At 38.2% G+C, this 18,754-nt stretch overlaps 1 protein-coding gene across 1 annotated transcript in view; it reads right to left on the reverse strand.

Annotated features, from left to right (window-relative positions):
• LOC104541128 (threonylcarbamoyladenosine tRNA methylthiotransferase-like) overlaps positions 1 to 18,754 on the reverse strand; it is a gene marked incomplete at both ends in the record, with an annotated part of 137,238 nt that overhangs the window by 51,360 nt on the left and 67,124 nt on the right. Inside the window, one exon of the mRNA XM_010185107.1 lies at positions 15,016 to 15,182. Within this exon, the coding sequence (XP_010183409.1) occupies positions 15,016 to 15,182 (167 nt within the window). The remainder of the gene's footprint in view (positions 1 to 15,015; positions 15,183 to 18,754) is intronic.

Genomic DNA, 18,754 nt, shown 5'->3' on the forward strand with positions numbered 1-18,754 from the left:
ACTTGGACAAAGAAGCCTATTAAACACACAACCAGGTTTTCACTTAAGGTTTTCCCTTTCTCCCTATGCAGTGACCATACTGGACATGGCTTGGGAGCAACCGCTGCAGTGCTGCTCTTCTGCCATGTGCTTTCTGCATGGTCCAGGCAGGCTCGCTCAGATTATTTCTTCTGTTTCCTTTGACAGCATAGATACTCTGTCTGACAACACACACAGCTGCCAGACAAAGTTGTTAAGTTGCAACTATTTACAAATTATTTCCAGATCATTAATCAGCAATATTAGTCACACATCTAGATTTTTCTCTCAGTATTTCTACAAGGTTGGCCTAGATTTTTCAAAGAGGAGGTAAACACCCTCGTGTCTTTTAACTTTCAGGTACCTGCCTTTTAAAAGCACTGATTTTTAGAGCAAGAAATAAGGCGCTCTTTCAACATACACCTTTCATCTGACAAACACATGTGTACAAAACCCGAGCTCATTCAAACCACTTTCGAAAGCAGTTTTGAAAGTTTCTGTCTAAGATCCAATTCCGTAAATGTCTAAGAGAAGTGGTTACACTATTCAGTGGAGTATCTACTCAATCTCTGTTAGGTAAACTAAACATTACAATAATAACTACACCAATAATGGAGGGCTTACAATTTGATGTACAGAAAGGCTGGGTGCAGTCAACCTGGCTCTCAGTGGAAGCTGGAGGTAGCTGGCTTCATGAATAAAAGAATAAAGAAAAGGCCACTACGTATCTATAAAAATTTTATGTGTCCATTTCAAATGGAACCATTTGCCTAAATTCGCAACTATTTCAGATATTCGGCTAGAATATATTTTCAAAATGAAACAACATAGAACAAGTTCTGCAAAATAAAGTAACAAAATGAGAAAAACTTTCCTTCTCTTTTAAGCTTTGAAAAAAATGTAAACATTGCTTATACGAAGCATCCTAGTAGTCATCTGCGATTTTTTTTGCTTATTGATAATAAAATATGTTTCTGAAATATGAGAAATGGCAAAAGGGTTGGAACCTAAGCTATGTAGCACAAGCCTATTATTCTGCTTATCTCTTAGCTCAAAGCACTTCATTCAGTCCTCAAGAACAGATTTATGATATAAGAAACCAACAGAAGTCAAGTTGTATAACATGTTTCTGAACCTGCCAAGTTCTTAGAAATAACTCGCCCTACGACACAGAAAGAAAAAAAAATTCTTTCTCACTCCCCTCAAATCTGGCATCTTCTGAATAACAGCCTCTTCAATATGTGATCACTTTGTGAATTCCTTTCGAAGGTAATAAACCGTTTCTTAGAATTTCTAGCTATGAAAGTGTCATTTTATTCCAGCTTTTGTAAGGCTGAGAATCATTTGGAGGAAAAAACAGAATATTTTGAAGGAAAAAACAGATTTCTATCCCAAACACAGGGTATATTACATTTAAAACTTAAAGATCTTGTTCTTTCCCTTTTGCATTCATACTAAACAACACTTAGATTTTTTTAAGGGTTGCTTTTTAACCTTAAAATAGGAATTGATTCCTCTTCCAGGACAGTAGCTACATTTAAATTGTGTGGAGAACTAGACATGCATTGCAGGCTAGCAGGAACTAATCAAAAACCCAAAACTACCATGCATTTACCTCTGTTAAGGACACCATACAGCAAAGAATGAGAAACTACTTTGTTTTACCACAAAGTTTTGGGTTTTAAAGTCACAAGCGAGCAAATTCTCTAGTTACATGAAAAAGTTGGTTTCATCTGTCCTCCTCTCTTCTTTGCCTTAAAAAATGAAAATTTGCTGCAAAGTATGAAAAGTGAAAATCAAATCCTAAAATCTAAAAAGTGTTTTCCTATCTAATGGATCTCAAAAAACCCACTCCAACCAACCCCAAACCCACCAGTTGCTTAGCTGACAGTAATGTGCAGACTCCTGCTGGTCTCACATTTGATCTACTTCAGCGGGATGTGGCCAAGAGACAGATTCAAACTACAGTTCCTGTAGGAGGAACTAAACTGGTAGAGTTCAGCATAGTTAAGCAAGACTCAGTCAGAACTCCTTCTTCTAGATATTTCTTATTTTAAAAAAATAAAAAATATGTACAGCTCCTGCAATCTCTGTTGTTGGTATCTTTCAGGAATAAGAACACAATTGTTGTCATTTAAAGTAATTTCCCTTGGTTCTGTACTAACAGGACACAGAATGCCTGGCATAATTAACTGAACTTTTCAACTGTCACTACAGGTCCCTGTATGCAGTCAGAGCCAAGAAAATAAGCTCAAAAATATAATTGATAATTCCACTGCATCATATTGGTTTAGAAAGATGCACATCAGCACCTCAACATCAAAGAACATGCATTCTTTAGAAAGAAAATTGCTTGTCATACGTATCAGAAATGCATGTATGACGTACACATCATGTATCTGGAAACCCTAATATAGCCTAGGTATTGTGGTCACAGGTTTCAGGTATGTTCTGGACACTCAAAGCTCCTTCTGGAGAAGAAGAGGCTGCAAACAACTCTTTCTACTGTGAAGCCCTTTCTTTGCTTACTTTCTAAATGTAAAGCTACACAAAATACGCTGCATGTGCTTTAAGCACTGAAGTTCAATTGAGTATACTCCTGTATTTTCAGGCATAGACCTGAGTCAAAGGCCGCAGTAATAAATTGATTTCCTATCAAGTACTTCAGGATTGTAATTATTAACTTAGTGAATTTAACAGAATACAAATTATTAACACAAGCCAAACAAACACAAGACAGAAATACTTGACAACTCACTGTTTCTTTGTCATTCGTTTTCTAAGTATCATTGGTGTTCTTTAATTTACGTTTTGCAACCAGAAACTCAGAGTGAGCCGTTTAGAAGGAAATAGAATAATGAAGCGAACAAAAGCTTTCCATCATTACTTCAGAAATCTGGATAAACCAATCTTCCAAACTTTGCAAGTATTCAGACATAAATAGCACAGTCTAACCCAGAAGTTTAAGGTAAGATTGTTCCAGTCTTACCTTTTATCCTCCCTGCACCTAAATGTACACTGAAGTACTTTACCACATACGTTTGATTAAATTACAGCTATGTGCTGAACAGTCATACTTAGTCAATGCTGACAGATTTTCCCACACCACAGATTGCACACAGAATACTAGATTTCATCACTTAATAAAACTATTAGTTAATATCCCAGAGAGAACTTGAAGGACATCATGGGCTAACGCATAATTGTACTCTACAGCGTCTCAACATTCTACACTTAACATCTGTTTCCTGTTGTTTTTTAGAAATACACTTTTTTTTTTACAAAGCGCTTTGCTTTACTAGATATAATTATATATTTCAGCTAGAAGGAAAAACGCAACATAGAATTTTATTTCCATCTGGAAATAATAAAGGAACAACATTTTGAAATTATACAACTGTGAAAGAAAACTTCTGTCTTTAATCATGGCTGAAACAGCTGATTGCCTTTCTCCTCTACCCCCTGGAATCTAATAATGCGTATAGGAACGAAGGGAAGCACTACACAAAAATGACATTTTGCGTAGGAATGAAAAAGTCAAAGAGTAGCACAATTTGTTTTAAGATGACTTTACAAAAAATAAGTCATCTACATTTGGAATCTAACAACGTACGTTAAATATCCTTTAGGACACTGATCACATAGGAAGTATTTTTTTCCAGTTCTTAGCAGCTGGAATACCTCAGAACACAAGGCACACGGCCAGAAAGATTTTTATCTAGTCAGTATATTTTATCCCAGCAATTACAATGCACAAATTTAACCACCTAACCAGAAAATCAATCCTTCTGTTTGTAATGACACCATGTGCAACCATAGAGAATCACAAAGACAATAAACATCAATATCTGTGCATCTTTATGTCAGTACCAGCAAGCTGTTCAGGCAGTGATTCTTTCCCCTAACCTAAAGTAGGCAAAATTCCAGTATTTGAATTCTGCCTCGTGTTTGAGTCATGATGATCTGAATAACTTGCTTTCTAGCAAAAGGATTTTGTCCTCTGCCAACAGCAAAGCCCAAAGAAACACTCATCCATATGGAAATGTGACAAAATGGCTTTCCCTCAAAACTTCTTCCCCTTGTGGCAGATGTTAGATTGGGATATGTCACGAGGGGTGTCTGCTAGCTGTTGTCTTTCAGAAGCCCAGTGGTGCCACCACCAGCATGGCCTGGACACAAACCAAGTGGCTGTGGTCCATTTAACAAATTCCTCTGCTGCAGTGCAGTTCAAGAACAGATGTGATCTGGTGAAGCAGGCATGGCAATGATGACACAGTACGATCGAGTCTGGAAAGCTCGCAACAGTTTTGTTAAAACTAATGAAAAGGGAACCTTCCCCATGCTTTATGCCCCCCATGAGTAACAGGGCTGTAAAAACTGAAGAACACGTAGGATATATAATCACACACCTCCCCAAGGACACTGCTTGGAAGGCAATGCCTCCCCCTCATCTGTATATGAAGCGGGGGGGATGTAATGAAGCCATATGATGGACAAGCTTAGTGGCAACCCATACTCCATGTAGTATGGCATTACCTGTGCCGAGGTCTTTATCCTATCATCAGGATAAAGGGATGTCGCACCGGAGCAGTTAGAAACCCACGCAATTCTCACCAGTGTAATTTGAACCTTAAAATCCAATCTTTAGATTGCCAGATGGAGGGCAAAAACCTGTTCTGTCATATGGGAAAAATGCCTTCTCCATTACCAAACAAAAAACTGGTATTAGCTTAGGCCACCCTTAGAAGTGGATATAAACCAGGCTGCAAGCTGTGATTTGCTGATAGGAAACCCAGCCGTTAGAGCCATCTGCTCGGCCCTGGCTGCTCCCAGCTGTTCTCCTAGGTGTGGGATCTCTCCATGGCTTTCAACCTCACAGACAACCCTCGCTAGCTAAGCACTTTTTTCTCCCTTGTGGCTACGTATTAAGCCTAATCTCTTAAAAACCTAACCATGCCAAACCCCAAAACATCTACACACCTTCAAAAACTTGCCACAACTTTTAATAAAAATGGAGACAGGCTAACAGGAGCTCTTGCAAAGAAAAAGTGACATGCAGGTAATACCACAATACAGTATTGTATTTTATAGTTCAAAGCTTCAGCTGAGGTTTGTTGCATCTCTTCTCATGAGTCAGTGCACAAACAAGGAAACACGCAGCACCAAACATTTGCTACCTGCTTTTTACTTTTAGTCAGAGAAATATCAAAAACTCTCCTGCTCAGTTAAGAAGTGCATTTGTTTCTCTTCAAGTTATGACTCTCAGCGTGGACATACACAGTATACTCAAGAATAGAAAGAGCCTCTTTGCAGACTACCATTTTTTGCATTTAGCTGATAAAATCAGTAATTCCTAGCACAGATATCCTAACCTGGGTTGCTGAAATACGTTATGATAAGAAAATTGGCATCCTATCACAATCTGCTTCCAATGCTGTAGGACTGACTTTGCACTGGGTAAAATGCATTAGTGTCTACACTGGGTAGATGCTGATTGCCTATTACTCAGTCTCTATGGAGCACAAGAACAACATCTGAGTCTCGGCAAGCGTGTCCCCAAAACACAGCCGATCCAGTGACACATTCAGCATTGATAGCACCACACTGATTTCCTTGAGATACTGTGCACCTTCAGTTACCACATGAACTGATGAAGTTGCGTGGATGGAAACATGCAGTAAATGGGTCAGGGTTTTCAGAGATGAAAACTGTTGCTGTTACTGCTGCAGCCATCATTACAATCCTAAACAGACTTTGTGGAGCTTCAGAGTGCTGTTTGTCCAGTTTCAATAAATAGATCCACTTTAAGGTAAAATGTACATTTAATTAACGGCTAGATTACTGGCTTAATGACTTAAAGCCAGGCAACCAAATAGCTAATGTTAATTCCTTGGGAAATGATTAATTCTGATGATTAATTCACTACCCATTTGTCTTCAGAAACCTGGAGGAGTGAAATGGATTGCTAGTTTCATCCCCACTGTGCATTTGTTCACCTCCTCAAAGATGAGAATGCCGTATGATATAAAAGAGGTGATGGGTTCTGCTCAGAAGGAAGTCACAGAGTGACTGGCGAACCCCATCAGAGTTCAGCTGCACCAAGACGGATCAGTGCCAGGAAGCCTCCCTATTGTTTGCCTCTATTTCAAACAAGCAAGTACACTACTTAAAACAGCATCTGCTTTAGCAAGCTATAGTGGGAGGAAAATAGTGCAAGGTTTTAATCAAAACCGAAACATTTAGGCAAGTGCTATAATTTTCTTTCTTTTGTAGATATCCAATTTGCTGAGCTATTTTGTGGCAAAACAGAATAAAAATATTAAAAAATATGACAACAAGATTTATATCATAGAATTTACATTCTCCAGCAGCTCTTGCATATTTAACGTAACTAAACTAATTGAATTCAAACACTGGGCATAAGAGATTTTGTGTTTCTTCCTCAAATCACAATGACACAGAAACCCAAAGCAGGTTTATTAAACTTGCTAGAACACATTTTATTTCCTTTTTCTCATTTTTAAAGAATAATCACATTAAAAAAAATTAAACTTTTGTTAAACAAATGCCAAAGCCTAATGAAGCAAGCTGTCTTACTGAAGATTATGTAGATGATGTTGCAAAGCACAGTGAATGTGACAGCTCATCTATCAAAGAAAACAAAGGGGTTTATGCATCCAAACTAAACAGAAGATTTTGTAACAGCATGGAGAGTAGTCGGTAGAACTACACCTATTGTAACATAAATAACTAGGAAAGTGAGATCTTATTTGCTTTTCAAGGAAGGCAGAAGTATTAAAAGAAGATGGCACAGTTTGTTAACCTTCTACCCCAATGCCTTAAAGCGCATGGCAACCGCTAAAATTCCCACTTTATTTAGCAAAAATGCAGTTTCCCATACATGTACTACCCATTCTTTGAACAGACCATTCAATTAATGATGATTTTTATTTTCTGCCAGTAATCCGCCACCAAAGTAAGCCACAGCTCCAAAGGTCTGCTGGGATGAGACAGTATTAAAAGTAATTGACAGACAACCTGACACTCAACACAAGACTGAGAGTGGATCTGTCTGCATTTAAATACCCTTCATTCTTGTGACATCTAACAAGGAAAAGAAACATTCATATGAGCAAATCATAATTAAGGTACAGTTAGCATGCACAGCTTTAACTGGTCAAGCAATGTGCTACTTAACGTTAACCCCTTTTTGCAACACCAATTTTTACGCACAGATTATTGCACCAGAGCACCAGCTGCATGCATAAAATATTCTGTCGTGATGGAGAACTGAATCTGGCATAAATAAAAGCAGCTCTTTCTCTGTGCTTCTCAGAGCATTTCTTTCCAGTACTGTTACAAAGAACAGGAGCTTCATTCCCCACACCACAGATATTCCCATCTACATCATCTGGAAGCAAATCTTTATTGTCCACCAAAGTACGCAATACAGTAACAACGTCAAGGTTTTTAAGACCACCCAGGATTCACAAATACGACATAAAATATTCACAAAGAGTAAGATGGGTGTTTATTTTGAGATTTGTTAAGCAAAATCATATTCCACCACCTGGCAGCAAACATGTCACCAAGTGTTTATGGACATTAGGACCTGCTGAGTCTGATATCTTAAAACTTAAAAAGTAGTGTGACAAAATGTATCTCAAAGCACAGCAGAGATTAATTCCTTTCCTAAGCCCATAATAACCAAATACACATTCACTCCGGGGTGAGTTCAACACTGAAAAAGTTCCCATGACACTATATCTTAAGGAGTAATTTAAAGGCAATGTGCTATATTTGGAAACCCCAAAGACAAAGAACACCTTAAGAGGAAGAACAGGAGAGTATTTTAGTACTAAAAAATTACAATGCTGGAATACACAGAGTAAGCAAAGATGCACACAGAGCCTCCATGGGATGAATAAGCATTTCACATAACACCAAAGGAAATAGCACCCCCTTCTTTTTTTTTTCTTCCTTTTTAGAAGCCCAGATGCAACTGCCCCACTCCTCCTCCTCGTAGTATCTGAGATTTCTTCCAGTTTTACTGCTAGCAAGACAAACACAGTTTGCATAGAGGAAACTATGTAATTACAGCAATGTAAAGTTGCATGGTCCACCGACTACAAAACGCTACAAAACTCACAGTAGTAAGAGGTCAGGGGCTTAAATATTCATTTATTTAAATGTATGCCACAGTTTTCATTTTTTCTGGTCACATCAACAGATTTTAATTGGCTCTTTCAAACGCAGCAGTCTATGAAAGTGACAAAAAATAATACTAGAAACAACACAAATACATGCCCTAAAGGCCTTTTAATTCCTGAAATCATGCTGCCCTTTTATTTGCCATTGAAGAATGTGTGCATATTATTCCCTTTTTAAATGCATTTCAAATCAGCTTACACTCCAGCTTATTCAAAACTTGAGTTTATGTGCAATGCTCAAAAACATTCAGTGCACTTAGAGAAAAAAGGACAATATGGAAAAAGAAAAGCGAATTGGTAATTTTACCGTAATATGTATCTATGTGCTGTGTCAGGGCATGTTTGAGGAAGCCATCTGTAGGGTATCAGCTTCAATGAGGTTAAGGAGCATAAACACCAAGCTGACATGAAAAATCAAAGCAAAAGAGCAAAGAAATACTATTGCAACTTGCAGTACAGTACACTTGGCACTCCTTATACATTTAAAGTTGCTGCCGCCATGCAGACTCCATCTCAATGGCTGGTGTATCACTCAAATGTCCTGAATTAATAACGGAGATAAAGCCCACAGACAGCATATGGTATGGTTTGAGACAGACTCATTTTGACAGGTGACAAAGACGACTACTCATCTAGTCATGTGAAATTAAGCACTTACGGGAATGGCAGGTGTGAACTGCCTCCTTTATACAGATTTGGAAGCGTCCCATCACTCACATAAAGTGCTGTGCTAAAATCCCAATCAACTCTGGAAGTACAGTTAGCATTAGATCTGCAAGGGAAGTGAGCTAAGGCTGAGATGTGAGCCCCTGCCCCTCTACAGTCTGGATGATCTTTTGATCTGCTCTCTTTTTCGACTGGGACAGAGCCCCAGATGCTGAACATGAAGATGAAACTGAAAACCTAAGGAAAAGTGAAATATATTCAAAGCAAAAATTAGTCTCTAACACTATGCCACTAACATGAATTCATTTCAACCTGGCCCCAATTTTGACTTTTTGGACTAACTCCTGTTCACTGTTTATTTCTACCGTTTTACTGGATTTTTCCCAATCCTCCTTCTCCATCAGTCACTGCAAGTGGATGTAAAACACTGTCTCACTCCTGCATTAGCTAACAACTCCATAACATCATTACAGAATAAGTGCCTGGAGGTTACTTCTAAAGCAGGATGTAGAATTTATGTCACTTTTGGTGCATGTGGACACTATAGGACGATAACATCTTTGCCATCTGGCAGTTCGTGCAATTTGAACAGTATCTCTGTGCAAATACAGATGAGTAAGAGTACACAAGGTAACTGCACACATGTGCATTCATTGCAGGTTTTGCTAAGACTATAAAATGGACCCTAATATTAACTTTTCCTTCACCTTTAACATTTTATAAAATAAAAAAAAAAATCTGAGCAAAACCATTTTTCCCCGACCAAAGTTCACATCTGTTTACTAAAATTTTCTGCCATGTAGATAAAATCCCAAGTTTTCCTCAATGCCATGTAGCACCAGCATATTAAGAGAGGACAGACACTGGACAAAGGCACATATCTCAAAAACTTGGTTTGAGATGAAACTTAAAATAAGCAAGCTATATGCTTAATGGTGTATACATTCGAACAGACTACTAAAACTGAGAGAGAGCACTTTGGAAAATGCAATACTATTTCCATGGGTTGGCCAGATTTTCTCAGAGAGGAAAACTGAGGATGCCTTCTGCAGCTAAACTGCAAACTCCAACTTCTTTCTCAGTCTTAGTAGTCTGATTAAGAGAAACGATGTTTCAGGATCTCAGGCCTTCAGCTCTTTTAAGCACACCAACTCGCTCCATCACACCAACAAACCTCACACAGGAGAAGCTGTTTCAGCACTGGTTGTGTTCATATTAATGTGCTGCTTGAAATTGTAAAGTGCAATTTTCCCCATGGTTTCCTTCCCAGCCACGGGTTTGTTCGGCCTACAGGGTAACTTTGGGATAGGAAACTAAACTAACTTCTGAGGAAACCAGCGCAGTGGCTCTGAACTCCAGGTTCACAGTGAATGTGCTCTAAGTCCTCGGTGGGAACAGAGGGATTCAACCCAATGATCTGCCTTGTACCACGGGTAATGGGAAAGTTTGGTTGAGGGGCTAAGATTTATTTTAAAGTAGACTCCAAAATGCAAATAATGCAGATATAGAGACTTCACTACCAAATTCTAAGATTTCCTGATCTACTCTTATTGCTCCGATATTACTTGTTAAAATAAGCACAGACATCATCTGCAGCTGAAGAAAACAGCAGATAAAAAAATCAGTATTTTAGATTATACCCTGAATAATTGTGATAAAAGCTCTTTTTCTAACGGCTTAGCTCAGCATGCAGCATATCAAAAAGTGTTTAATATTTTGCATTACTTTAAAACACTACATGGTTTCAAATAATTCTTTCTTTACAAGCAAGAAGGCCCAACTGAATGCAGAATTTATCATTTGAAAACACATGGCTGCTCCTCATCCTTAAACTGTTCATGCTACATGCATCTATAAGTACATAAGGTACTATTACCACCAGATTTATTGAACAAAAAACTAAAGGACTAAATTGTCAGACCGTATTACACAAGTATAATGATGATCTTCATGAGATTAACAGCCTCCCCTGAAATGATAAACATCGTTAAGGACAGAATAACATTTACCTGACTGGTATCTGAAGGCACTGGGTATGCGCAGTACTTTAAATCACATGAAAACTGAAACTGTCTCCCTACCTACAATAAACCTGAGTTTCAATGACCACCTGCCCATGCTTCCCCTAAAAGCTACCAAGCCTTCCAGCATGAGAGCCTCAAGGCCAGTTACAAGCACCCATAGCATTCCTTTGCTCCCTCCTCCGCTCTGGTCTCACCTCTCCTTACCCAAGGAGAGCTCCCCTCCTCCTCCTCTTTCTTCTCCCACTTCTCCTTTTCCTCTCCTTGTGCTGGCCTACAGCATCAGCCAAACAGCAGAGCTGTTGGCTGGCACTTCTCAGAGGATCCTGAGACAGACTCCAAGACCCAGAGGCAGATGAAACCCTCCTAAGATAAGCGGTGTTTTCTGTTCCTCCATTTTTATTTCCAGGCAACCTGTGAGTGTGGGACTATAATAATGAGTCAAAAGACTCACAGGGCCAAAGCCCAGTCACAGAACTGGGCACCAACAGCTTAAACAGATCTCTAGTCATACTCCCATCCACTGTACACTTTTGAGGCAGACAGTATCTCAGAGTATGTTTATGAAATAATTTTTTGAGGAAAAATATGAACCTGCAATCACTTTTTGGCCCTTGCAAATAAATTATAATCTATAAGCAGTTTAGCAAGCAGCTTATAAAAAAGCGGGCTAAGTATCTTTCAATGAAGGAGAAAGCTATTCTACCTAAATACGGAAAATACATCTAGTGTGAAAAAGTACTGTTATTTTGGTCAGTGGATACTATCTATTTTCCTATCACTAATTAACAAGTAGCAGAAGTACTTCATGTCTAGCTACATCCTAAGATCCACCTGAGCAACACAAAGAATACAAGCGTGGAATATTTGGAAGGACTGAGGTGCAGGGCAAGGGGAGCAAAGCCCAACACTCGAGATTCCTCCACTCTGTGGATAACTCCACATGCTGCTAGAACAGTATGTGCAACTTACACTTCAACTGTATACACAGTGATACACTTTTTAGTCCTTTATTCAGTCATATTATTCATAGGTGCAACTTTTTCCTCATTCACTGAGGACAATGGCATTGCCATTGTGGTCTGAGGAATTTGCTTCTACTGTAGCTGCACTATCTACAATTCCTGGTACTAATCTGCACATCCCTGTTCTTTTTATTTCTGATCTCTCCCCACTCTGACAAAAGGTACCAAAAGGCACAGAAAGTCCAGGAAAGAGTAAAGGAGACCTGTGAATTCCAAGCACACAATCAAGCCAGTGACCTGACATTTTGGATGATCTGAGATTAAATATATGCCTATTTGAAGGAAAACAGGTATTTGTGAAATGTTTTAAAAACACACATGTAAGTATAAAACCACTTCTAATGATACAGGAGTTCATGCAATACTACAATTCAGTATTTTAAAAATCTACATAATGTCTTTGGAAACTGGTATTTTTAAAACATTTCCCTTTAAACTGGGTGTTACTGGAGAAAACAAAAGTATTTATATAAAGTTTGCTATTAGCTTGAGAGGTTACAAGAATAAGACAGATATACAACTGGCCAAACCTTTTACCTGCAGGTAAGCTCTAATAAATACGGCCAAAACTATAAATGAATCTAAACCACTGCTTTTAGCCTGAGCCTCTAGGGAAGCTCTGTCCAGATTTTAAAATTAATTTATGCTTTTGACATGACTGCTGTTGCTTTATGCCACTTATCAGACATGTGTTCATTACTAAAGAAAAAAAAGCAGTTGTATATGTACAGTTGTATGCAGCTGCTGAAAATCTGATTTTTAAAAAAGATACACAGTTGGAAAAACTTTTTCCTTTTCATTGGTTATAAAAAGTGACAGACGCTTAGTACATTTTCCCATGTCATTTTTTTTGCGGAAAGCCAAACGTCATCCCCGTTAGCAACATGACTTCTAAGAAAATAAATTAATAAAATGCAGCATATTTTAAAATAGCTAATGAAAGATGCTTCCAACCAATAACACAGCTTCATACCTTTCTTAGGAGATAACAGAACTACATCTGGATTTTATCCTCATCAACTGACATGAAGGTTAATCAACTTCTCATTTCATTTATTTTGTTTTTTTTTTAAACAAATCATGGTTTTATCCTTTCCTCAACCAGGAAGTTAAAAGCACATTACCAATAAGAAGTTTATTTTGTCTGGTGAAAATGTATACAGGAGACTGCCAAGAGTCCCTAGTGATCTTTCAGATACAAGTCTGGTAAGCTTGGAAGAGGGAACTAGACAAAAATGCAGAAGATAAAAAAAAATTATAAATGTAGTTTGACAAAATATCAAAATTATCTCACCAAATCAGTAGCTCAGAAATTCTTCATCATCCATGAAACACAGAAATATGATTAAATAATCCTTAAAAAACTTCATATAAACTGGAAATTGTATGAAACACTGAAGAGGACAAGAAACAGCAGATGTTGCTATTGTATGAAAAGGCTGGTGCACACACAGCGCATGTTCTGCACAGCAACATTCAGGATACACATCTTCAAAAGGCTTGCATGAATTCCTCTTGCTCTGCCACCACACTTAAAGATCCATTTTTTAGAAAGGTTTAGAGTACTTTTCCTGAATATGAGTTGGGTCAAAAAGAGTCCTACCTACAGCCTATTCCAGAAAATTTAGAAACAGGAAGACTGGAGATCATAAATCAAAACCATTCACAGATTTGTGATAAACTCACACTCACTAAAATGGCTACTGATTGCAGGAAAGCAATATATTTCCATCTTACTCAGCTTATATCAAATTAAGACTAGTACCATGCCCCTCAGCTGGGCAGAGCAGTTTCTTATTTCCAGCAACAGCTTAAAAAAAATTAAAACAACTTTTTTTAAAAAGCAAGTCTCATAAGATGAGCAGCAGTGACAAAAGCAGCACTCTATGCCAAAACACTTTTAATAATGTAAATTAAAACTGAAAGCAAAGGCACTAACTGTGAAAACTGCTAAAATCTTGATTTGCTTTTGTACAAGATGCTGAAAAATGTTAAAATAAAAAGTGTGACAGATCTGAGAGTTTGAGGCAGAATGCAAAGCTCTAAGAAACACAACCAAACCACTCCCTTAAAGATTTCTATTCAATGTGTTGTCAAGACTCTAACTTAGTGAAGTATATGTTAAACCAAAGAGCGAAATAACAGCCTGAGAAACTTCTTGCAGTTTTCTGCAGCTTGCATTCTTTAGCTGGTGAAGTGAAACACTGTTTATTCTTATCGAGATTCCTCTAGGCTATGAGCTTCAATAGGGAAAGGTGAGAAAATACTGTCCTTGACATCTCAAGAAAAAGTGCAACTATTCTATCATATCTTTGGGAAAGCAGCACAGACACCAGCTATTTATCTGGATATTGCAGATGCACATGGTTACAAAATTTACCTTAAGCTATACCCTTCCCTGCTTCTTTTTCTTTAAAAAAGAACTGTTTAGAGAAAGAACGTATGAATTTCAATACATTAATTTGATGTCAGAATCCAACCAAACCAACCAATCTTTGAGACAAAACCCTCACTTCCTGCTTCACATATATATGATATTCTTTCAAATTCACATCGCTGTACACTTTGTTGCCTCTCATCTCATTGAACTACTTTGTTACAATTTTTTAACACAGATATACACTTTGCATTTCCATTTCTTATCAGGGAAGCTCCACACGCTCTCAGAACAGTATTTGACACAGGATAATGAATATTTTGTTGAGCGAGATCAGCATAGAGTGTTTCTGGAAATACTTGTCAGAGGTGTAGCAGGAAGACAAATTCAATCCCATATTCCACTGTCTGCTAATGACATTTCCTTTAGTTCTTCAAAACACAAGTCATACACACAAATGCAACATTCCTATAGTAAACATTATAATTTCAAAATGATTTGAATATCTTACTATCTCAACAACTTGCTGTGTCAGGCAAACAGCTTAACACTATTAGTCTAATTCTATATATTTACTTGAAGTCTGTAATTTCTTCAAGCTACTGCTTAAAATGAAATGCACTATACACAAGGTTCCATGCTGCCTTACTCAGTGAATGGCCATGTCAGCATTTAAATGAAGCACTTTTCTTCCTTACCTCCAGATGCTCTAAAATATAGGGAGGGTTTGTCATGCCAAGCCTCAGCATAGCTCCCTCAGGAATAACTTCAACCAGCTTCCAGAGAAGCGTAGGGAGGTCTGTGCCAATGTCTCTGCCATAAGCCCCTGTGTCTTCACTGGTCAGCCATATCTCACAAACACCCTCTGTGAATAAAAGAAAGAGATAATTAACAAATCTGTTTTAGAGCTGTTTATTTTATCAAACAGCTGCTCACTCTTTTTAATGCAGTATTTCACAAGGCTATTATGCAGCCAGACTGGGTATTCAGTTGCAAGGGGGAGGGAAGGAGGAGGAAGGCTTATCCCATGGGTAGCAGTGGGTTATTAAGTTCATTTTATGAGCACAAGAGTGCTACAACAATGCTGTAAATTATCATTGCTGTGGAGTGATTAACATTCACAGCCAATGACTAATTCTGTCCTGCCTCTACAGAGAGTCAGTCAAGTCTAGTACTCTGCTCTATTTTTCGAGCCTAATTCGTTCAACACCGCAAGCAACATTACCCAAGCAAAGAGTCTGCATTAATGGTTGTTACTACCAGTTAACTTATCAATGGGTAAGCTTTCAATAAGCAAAAATAGCTCTAAAGTGCAGTGATTAACATTGCTCCTGGAATAACTATTAAAAACTTGTATTCTTTAAATGATACAATTAGCAATGCAATAATAAGATTGTACTGAAAAGGTTAGTTGCCACTGCATGACTGAGTAATAGTGTTGGAAAATCCGTTTCCTGCCAGTTAATACTTTATTTTCCATCAATCGGGGCCTTAGGAAGTAGAATACTTGATTTGTGTCATAAAGAGTAGTGACCCCAAACACTGCTATTTGGTAATCGTATCCTCCTGCTCAAAGAGGAGAAAGACTGCACCGCCCTTTAATAACAGTGGAAAGCAATGAGGTTTCACACAGCCACTTCTATCAGTCTGCCCAGCTTCCATCCTTTTTGCAATGCCATCTATGCCCCTCCTCGCCACCCCAAAGCAAGAAATAAGCCATCAAAAACAAGGTGGCTGGGAGGAAGATTCCTGTGATGGCCTTCCATCATAGAAGGGGGCTTAGGAGGAAGCTGGGGAGGAACTGTGTACAAGGGCATGGAGCGATAGGATGAGGGGCAATGGTTTTAAACTAGAGCAGGGTAGATTTAGATTAGGCATTAAAAAGTTCTTCACTATGAGGGTGGTAGATCACTGGAACAGGTTGCCCAGAGAGGTAGTGGAGGCCCGATCCCTGGAGGCATTCAAGGTCAGGCTTGATGGGACTCTGAGCAACCTGATCTGGTAACATTGTCCCTGCTCACTGCAGGGGGTTGGACCAGATGATCTTTAAAGGTCTCTTCCAATCCCACTCATTCTATGATTCTCAGTGAGATAAGACACCATTAACACAGTGAAGAGCTAAATTTCTAATACCAATGATGAACCAGTAGAGAAAATACCCAAACACTAGAAGGTGCATAATTCATCAAAGCGCTGTTTGGACCAGCAAAGAATGTATAACAAAATGCAAATGCTTATATTACAAATATATACTTAAGATGGGGAAAACATAAACATGGACACTGACTTTAATTACATATAAAGAAATAAAACCAGAAAACCAGAAGTTTTACAAAAATGCAAACTCAAGACTGTCACTTTCAAACTCAGAGTATAACAAGAACAGTGGACAGCAGCCTATGCTGAGCATCAAAGTAATTCTGTTTGTTCAGAAAGATTTTCAAGGTCATTTATTATTTAGAACTAAGAATACTTAAAAATTAAAGGGAAGCAAACTTATCACTTCTTAAGTTTTGCTTCAAGAATAACTTAGTGCATTAAGAAGTCTGTTGGAAAGCATTCTTGAAGTAGTGCTCTGTGGTTATCTCACTCACAGTCACAACCCTGCAGTCACACTCAGACTGAGCTCCCCTCTGCCTGACCAGGTACGCAGCATTTGCTTGCAATGTACAATCACACCTTGCATTCCACTGCATTTGCTAATGTTTTCAGAATTCGTCTCACCACAGGCAGTACCACACTACAAAACATGCTCTAGAGTTTGCTACCTGCCCTACCTTTTCCTGAGATATGGAAAAAAAAAAGTCAATTATATATCAGTTACATTTAAAAAAAAAAAAAGAAAAACTTAAAAGATCTAAATGATGACTAATGTCCTCCTGTGCTTATATCAGTCTCCAATAGCCATTAGAACACTGCAAAACAGAGTAATTTGCTTGCTGAGCTTCTACTGAAACAGAGTAATTCTCATTTTTAAGCTTTCAGTCTAAGTGGCTGCATGGGTTTTGGGTTTGGCTGTGGGGTTTTTTTGTTAGGTTTTTTTCATGAAAATGGCTGATGGAATACTGCCTCACAGTTACCAGATGAACACTGAGGAAAAAAAATAAATCACTGGCTAGGAATGGAAATAACATTCCTGTGGAAAACAACAGTGAGCTTTTAAAGCTGTATAGGTGGGGACCATTAGCCTCCTGGTGGGCTGAAACTTCAAATTAAATCACAAGAAGAGGAAGCAGCTGTAACAGTAAATCAGCAACAACAGGAATAACTGTCTCATCTACTCTCCGATCGGGGTGTTGAACAACAAGCAATGGGAATAATTCATGCAGAGGGAGCCAAGGATGCATTCTTAATACAAGGGGGACAGGGATGGACACCTGTATTTTAGGAGAAAGTTCATGTCCCAGTTTCCGACTGAGAAAATGGATTTTCAAATACAGAAAGCTATTTTCAGTGCTAAACATTTACAAGCAGGGTAAATCAACTTCGCACACAGCCATGTATAACAGAGGTTTGCTGTCAACTGTTAGGCTGTTTATTCTGGTCCCTTCTGAGTTTAGGAGTCTAAATTTACACCAGCTAAGAGGAGAAAACAACAGACCTCCCAAACAGTATTAATAAAGTGAACCAACTCTTCCTATTCTCACTCAAACCCCTTCCCCTCCAAACTCTAGCCCTGTGTAGGAACCCATTTAAATCCACTGGCTAATCACATCCAGTATTCTTTCCCTTTCTTTTGCAGTGAACCTCACTGGATCGTTCAGCATTCTGTTACTGGGTAATTTGGTGCTAATAAAAGCAAGCTGATTTTGTAAACAAGAAAATTGATCCAAACTGCAGAGTTTGGATGTGCAAACTCAGAGCATTTGTTACAGTATTAAGGCCAATTATCATTATAGTCAAGTAATTACAAGGCTGCCTTTGGTCACAGCTCGGAGTTTATTTCTCATTCTGCCATCACTACCCAGCACAAAAGAGGAACCTCAGCAGCTGCCTTCTGATGTCTGCTGTAACTGGAGATGACTGAGAATGAAAAATGTTGGAAAAAGAAAAGGTTCCAAGTAAATGAAGGAGGTTCTCAGCCCATTCCTTCTCCAATGTCTCAATATAAAGAACACTCACTGCAGATTATCTGAAATGGGTTTTAGCTTCATTTTTGTAGGGTAGCCTAAAAAAATCCTTGTCATAAAGAAAAGGAGAAATCCTGTAGTTGTCACGTAAACGAGATATGTGCACTTCTGTTTTAGAGACCACTTGAAATGATGCATTTCTTAAATAAAAAGTTTCTAGCATTTTTTATTTCACTTTATTTTCATGCCACTATTGTAAACACTGTTTATCTTTTAAATTGAAGGGAAATCTACTCCATCTGAAAAATTAATTTACTTCAATCTACAAAAACATCTGAAGATGTTAAAATATCAGGCACTAATCCTG

This window comes from Mesitornis unicolor, unplaced genomic scaffold (assembly GCF_000695765.1).
Source record: "Mesitornis unicolor isolate BGI_N332 unplaced genomic scaffold, ASM69576v1 scaffold14255, whole genome shotgun sequence".
Classification (NCBI taxonomy): domain Eukaryota; kingdom Metazoa; phylum Chordata; class Aves; order Mesitornithiformes; family Mesitornithidae; genus Mesitornis; species Mesitornis unicolor.